At 40.8% G+C, this 6,609-nt stretch overlaps 1 protein-coding gene across 1 annotated transcript in view; it reads left to right on the forward strand.

The window, feature by feature from the left end:
- Positions 1–5,866, forward strand: part of LOC132056763 (uncharacterized) — a 28,765-nt gene extending 22,899 nt beyond the window's left edge. Inside the window, exons 6-7 of the mRNA XM_059449102.1 lie at positions 4,582–4,643; positions 5,408–5,866. Coding sequence (XP_059305085.1) covers positions 4,582–4,643; positions 5,408–5,522 — 177 coding nt within the window. The 3' untranslated portion in view covers positions 5,523–5,866. The remainder of the gene's footprint in view (positions 1–4,581; positions 4,644–5,407) is intronic.
- Positions 5,867–6,609: the final 743 nt, after the last annotated feature.

Genomic DNA, 6,609 nt, shown 5'->3' on the forward strand with positions numbered 1-6,609 from the left:
CAACTTGTTTGACTTCCAAACTTAACAAGAGATCATTATACAATTCAAATACTTCATATCATTACTTGCTTAGCATGTGGAGCACTCCTAATCTCACCCAAAAGTACTTACGCCGACTAACTCATGATGCGACTTTAACGGGCGAAAATCTGAGGTGTAACATTTCTGTCAAAAATTTTGCCCCAGGTTTAACGGGCTTTAACTTACGATCGTGGAATGTTTGCTATACCAGGTACTCAATAAGTGGCACCAATATTTACTTGGTTGAGCTTTCATTATTTATTCCAATCAACGAGCTCTCAAAAACATAACAGACGAAGTCATTCAGACCCCATAGTATAAGTGATTAAGCAAGTTGGTTGGATACAACTTCACAATCCTTTACAAGTCGTGGCGTCATAATCTAGTGTGGATGCCCTATGATGCACTGTGATCATCTTTATATGCTATTACTGCGACCACCTTCGATCTGGTGGTGGCCCTTTGAGAAGCTAACAAGGCCCATTCAGAAAACTGTTATTAAAAATCATTGCTTTGCTGCTTAAAGCGATGCAAAGTGATGGGTTATCGCTTCATAGGTGAGGCCGTGCGCTCCCGAGAAATGTGTGGTGCAAACAATGACCCACAAAGTGATCCAAATGAAAAGCGGTCACTCAGGCCGGTCAGTTCTTTAAATCTCAACTTTGAGGAGTTGGATTAATATAAGCTTTATTGTAAATTGAATCTCGGAATTAGGTATTGTAATTGCAATTTGATTACAATACTTCATGTTTGGCATTTTTTAATTTTCTGTAATTGTGCGCTTCATTTCACTTTTCGCTTCAAGCCCCAAGGAGCTTGTCGCTTTTTTGTGTTTTTCACTTTCAAAAACTTTGATATAGAACTACTTGAATTACAACAATGTACACAATTTGATCCTAGGAAGGCCAGTGACCTCCTGTACAAGGATAGGTTGCTATTTTCAGGGGACGCTTAGTTCTTCCTTGAGATTTGCCCTTTACATTACAACTACTCCTTTAGTTCCACTCTACCCCTTTCTGTTTCATCACAACAAAAAAAAAGTTACACTCTACCCCTTTCGGTGGCCATGCACGTGTCGCGCACCTTCATTCGCTTCTCATCCAATTTCTTGAGAAAGGAATGCGTCGGGATGTTCAGACTTTTGTTGTTTCTTCCCAAATGCGTCAACAAATGTAAGTTTGCGCAAGCAGCCAACAAGGGTCTTACAACCTCTACTGTGTCAGTCCTCGTGTCTGAAGAGGTATCAATGGATTTTATAACTTGCCTTTCGGGTTGAAGGTGGGTGACAGGTTACCCAAATATGGGCAATGATTGCCTTTCCTTCTACCTTCACAGCTCAAACCATGGCTACTTCATTTGCTTCTGAAATTTTTAGGCTACATGGGCATATTGAGGTCATTGTCACAGACCGCGATCCCAGACTGATGGACTCTCTTTTGTAAGAAATTCACCGATTCCAAGGAAAAACACTATCTATGAGCACTGCATATCATCTGCAAATGGATGGTCAATCTGAAGCTCCAAATAAGTGTTGTGAGCAGTATTTGCGGTGTTTCATGGCTGATAGCCCGCATGAATGGCCACATATACCTTGGGTCGAGTTTTGATACAGTACAATGTACCAGAGTTGCCAAGATGACACCTTTCCAGGCCCTTTATGGTAGAAAACCTCCTATTTTTTGACATGTCATGAGCAATAGTGCCAGTGAACTGGTGGAGCGGTATATGCTTCAACGTAATGCGGTGATGGATTTGCTAAAGCACAATCTTGTTAAGGCTCATTTAAGATTGAAGGAATTTGCTAGTGAGAGGTGACACCATGTCGAGTTTAAAGTAGGAGAATGGGTGTTTGTGAAATTAAATACCTAGATACTGTACTCTATTGATTGCAATACTAGTTTGGTCCATTTAAGGTTCTTAAGCGAATTGGAGACATGGCCTATGAACTGGATTTACTGGATGAGGCTCGAATTACCACGTTTTCCATATTCCCATGCCACAAAGATGTTGGGACACCAGATTATCAAATTACACCATTGCAGCTCCAGGATGGTGAGCACGTTGCTTTACCAAACCTTGATGAAAAAGGTTCTTATTTGGGATGGGGGTATTTTCATGACAGAAAATGGAGACAGGATTGCAGATATGATGGGCTAGCTGTGGAAGAAAATATTTGGCCAGTTAAATCGTTGAGAGAAGCAAAAAGAGGAGATGATCACAAAGATTGTTGGACTTTGTATGGGACAAGGGTTGATGGGCTTGGATGGTAAATGGATTAAGAGGCGGGGATAGTTAAATAGTATAGTGGCAGCATTTTGTAGGCAGCCAAATCCGTTATAATCTTCCTTCCTCACATGTTTGTGCGCTCTCTCTCTCTTGTATCCCTTCCCTGTTCTTTCTCTGATTTTATCTGTTACCGTTTCCTGTAAATGTCAGCAGTACAATCAGTAAACACCTTTCCTATAATTCCTTCTCTGTATGTTTATTGGGTGTGCGACATCCCTCTCTTTTTGAATATTTGCTAGCGAGGTCATTCTTTTTATTTCATGCACCCACTGCATAGTATGTTGCAATTGCTCCTTTTATGCTGAGCTAAGGTCGTAGGATGCGCAGGGGAAGAGCGACCGGACCTGACGAGATTCCTGGAGAATTTTGGAAGAATGCAGGCAGGGGTAGGCTTGGAGTGGCTGACTGGATTGTTTAATGTCATTTTCAAGACAACGAAGATCCCGGAAGAATGGAGATGGAGTACAATGATTCCCGTGTACAAGAATAAGGGAGACATTCAAAGCTGCAACAACTATAGAGGTATCGGCGCTAAGTCACACTATGAAAGTGTGGGAAAGGGTGGTGGAAATGAGGGTGAGGAGAGGTGTGTCTATTTCGGAGAACCGGTTTGGTTTCGTGTCGGGGCGCTCGACTACGAAGCCATTCATATTGTAAGGAGATTGGTGGAGCAAATATAGGGAGCGGAAGAGGGACTTGCACATGGTATTCATTGACCTAGAAAAGGCCTACGACAAGGTGCAAGAGAGGTCACATGGAGATGCTTGGAGGCTAAAGGTGTACTGTGGTGTACATTAGAGCGATAAAGGACATGTATGATGGAGCTAAGACCGAGGATAAGGATGGTAGGAGGAGACTCGGAGCACCACCACGTTCGATGGGGTTGCATCAGGGATCAGCTCTTAGCCCGTTTCTATTCGCCTTGGTGATGGAGGAATTGACGCGACAAATACAAGGCGAGGTGCCTTGGTGTATGTTGTTCGCAGATGACATTGTCCTGATTGACGAAACTCGAAACGGAGTTAACGATAAGCTGGAGGGCTGGAGACAGACGTTGGAGTCTAAAGGGTTTAAATTGAGTAGGACCAAGACAGAATACTTGGAGTGCAGGTTCAGTGGCGTACCGCGTGAGGTTGATGAGAAGTGAGGCTTGGTACCCGGAGCCATTCAAAAGAAAGGAAGTTTCAAGTACCTTGGGTCATTATACGGGGAGATGGGGATATCGACGACGATGTTTCACATCGTATTGGTGTAGGGTGGATGAAATGGAGACTTGCCTCGAGGTCTTTGTGTGATAAGAAAGTGCCTCCAAAACTTAAAGGCAAGTTCTACAAGCGGTGGTTGACCGACATTGTACGGAGCGGAGTGTTGGCCGGTCAAGAAATGTCACATTCGGAAGATGAAAGTCGCGGAAATGCGAATCTTGCGGTGGATGTGTGGAAACACTAGGAGGGATAGAATTAGGAATGAAGATATCGAGACAAGGTGGGAGTGGCATCGGTGGAGGACAAGATGCGGGAAGCGAGGCCGAGATGGTTTGGGCATGTGAAGAGGAGAGACGAGATGCTCTGTGCGGAGGTGTGAGAGGTTGGCTATGGATGGTTTCGGGGAGAGGTAAGGGAGGCGAAGAAGTATTGGGAGAGGTGATTAGACAGGATATGACACAGTTTCAGCTCACCGAGGACATGATCTTAGATAGGAGGTTGTGGAGAACTCAGATTAGGATGGAAGGCTAGGTGACTTACCCTTTCACCATAGTAGTTGCAGTTTCGCTCATTTGTTTATTGCCTTTTGGTTTATGCATTTGATTGCTGCTTATATTTGTTGGGCCGTTGTACTTTGATTATTTTATTTATCTATAGTAGTTAATGCTCCTTTCTTCCCGGACTGTTCTACCATGTTCTCGCTTTTGGTATTCGTGTTATCATATTGTTTTCGATATGCTTGGCCCTATCTGACCTTTTGTCTTGTTTTCCTCTTGTCTTCCTCTCTTCTCCTCTCTTGAGCCGAGGGTCTTTCGGAAACAGCCGCCCTACCTTTCAAGGTGGGGGTTAGGTCTGCGTACACTCTACCCTCCCCAGACCCCACATGGTGGGACTATACTGGGCTTGTTGTTGTGTTGTTGTTGTTATGCTGAGCTAAGGTCAAGTCAGTTGTATTCTGAGTTAAATCGTATGGATGGATTCTTCTTCATAATTTGCAATGCAAAGCATCATTTGTCCCTTGGGTTATCGGTAGTATTAACATCTTTCTTTTATTTCTGTTTCTATGCAGATCCAAGAAAACATTAACCTGTTCACTCAAGCTCGAAACAATATCCTCACCATCTTAAATGAGTATGTTGTGGATTATCCTTTCCCTTCTCATTGTAGATGTTTGTGTGCATGCTTTTATTTGCAGTCAATCTTATGCCATCTCTTTGGCATAAAGGAATCCTATTTGCAGGGAGTACGTGTTTTTATTAAGTGATACATTTTCTTGCGTACTCATTTATCTAATTTTGCTCGAACTTATGTAATTGCTTGGACTTGTACTTCCTTTGTCCTAATTTACATGATGCACTTTCCTTTTTAGTCTGTCGCTTTTCTATATTTAGAAGGAACATTGACTTTATACTTTCAATTTTACCCTTAATGAGATGATATGTAGCCACACAAATATTTAGGTTGGGACGGAGGGAGGAACTGTTATGTGCATTTAGCAAATTCATGGATGTATTTTGAGTCCTGTTGATTCTCCATATTAGCTAATTTGTTTTGTTTCAACTGGGGTTAAAATGATTTTTTTTGAAAATTTGAGTCATGCCTTGCGCCTTATAATTGAAAACATATGTGATGACTTACGAAACTAGGAAGAAACTTCTTATTCTCATAGTTTACCTGAAAGATCTTAATCCTTGGAATTTTACACAAGAATAGGTTTTTTGTTATTCAAGTATCTACTTTTACTTTATGCTAAAGCTAAACAGGATGTTTTTATTCGTGATTTCTTGATCTTCCTCAACTGAAATGTTTGCTTCAATATGTATCTCCTTAAGAATGTGGACAACAATATTTGACGAAGTCTTTTCTCTGCATGCTAAGAAAACCATTTCTTGCAGCTTGAATGATATGCCCGAAATAATGAAGCAGATGCCACCCCTCCCTGTAAAGCTAAATGACGAGCTTGCCAGCTTAATCCTTCCGATTCGACCACCCTTGCCAAATAAATCATAAGATCCATGAGGCTTGGGCTTACCATAGACGCTTCTCTGTGTTCACTGAAGTTGAAATCCTGTTGATTACTTGGATAAGCATAATAAACTAGTCAAGGTTATTCCTCTGGAAATATGCATTAAGATTAGTTCCTTTTGGCTTGTTAGGACTCCATTTGTTTATCTTAGTTAATTTTCCTTTTCTATTATCTAGTTTTGTGATTTGATGTTGATTTACTTAAGTAGTTAGCTGGGCTAGCATGTAAATATAGTTAGTGTTGGAAGAATTATTGTTTCTGTAAATCAATGGATGCAAATAAGTTAGATCCTATACTTTTTCTGCCAATACACAACTGTTATGGACTACTCAAATTCTTTCCCTGGCAAAAGAGACGACAAAGTTGGAAAAAAAATGCACACGCTCGTCTTTTTTACCTTTATTATGCATCCAATATACGTCTCAAAATAATAATAATAAAAAAATTAAAAAAATAATAATATATATATATATATACGTGTGTAATATGTTAATCAACCATATTCGACTGGAAAGTTCAGTGTGCAGCGGACGACTAGTTGGATAGTTGGGGAAAAAAAGAACCAAATACAGTGAACTGATTCAACTGACAAACAGCTAGCATTCGTAATTTATCCTTCCACTAGTGTCGGTTTAAACCAACATTACAAATTAATTTTACAGATATTTTTAAAATCTTTTCTGCTCTTACATCTTTGTTTACGGCCTCGATAGCTTAAAATGGAGAATTGATGTGGGAGTACTTTGTTTCTTTGAGATAACTCATTTAGCATGACCGATCACTTAAACTGGAGAATTGATGTGGGAGTACTTTGTTTCTTTGAGATAACTCATTTAGCATGACCGATCGCTTAAAATGGAGAATTCACACGAGAGTACGTTGTATTCTCTGAGGTAATTCATTTAACACGGGCTCGATCGCTTAAAATGGAGAATTGACAAGGGAGTACTTTGTATTCTCTGAGATAACCCATTTAGCACGGGCGCGAGCATTTAAAACGGAGGATAGAAGCATTTTGTACCCTCTAAGATAAAAAGCAACGGTTAGGCATCGTGAAAAGAAAATGTCTAG

Source organism: Lycium ferocissimum, chromosome 5 (genome assembly GCF_029784015.1).
Source record: "Lycium ferocissimum isolate CSIRO_LF1 chromosome 5, AGI_CSIRO_Lferr_CH_V1, whole genome shotgun sequence".
NCBI lineage: Eukaryota > Viridiplantae > Streptophyta > Magnoliopsida > Solanales > Solanaceae > Lycium > Lycium ferocissimum.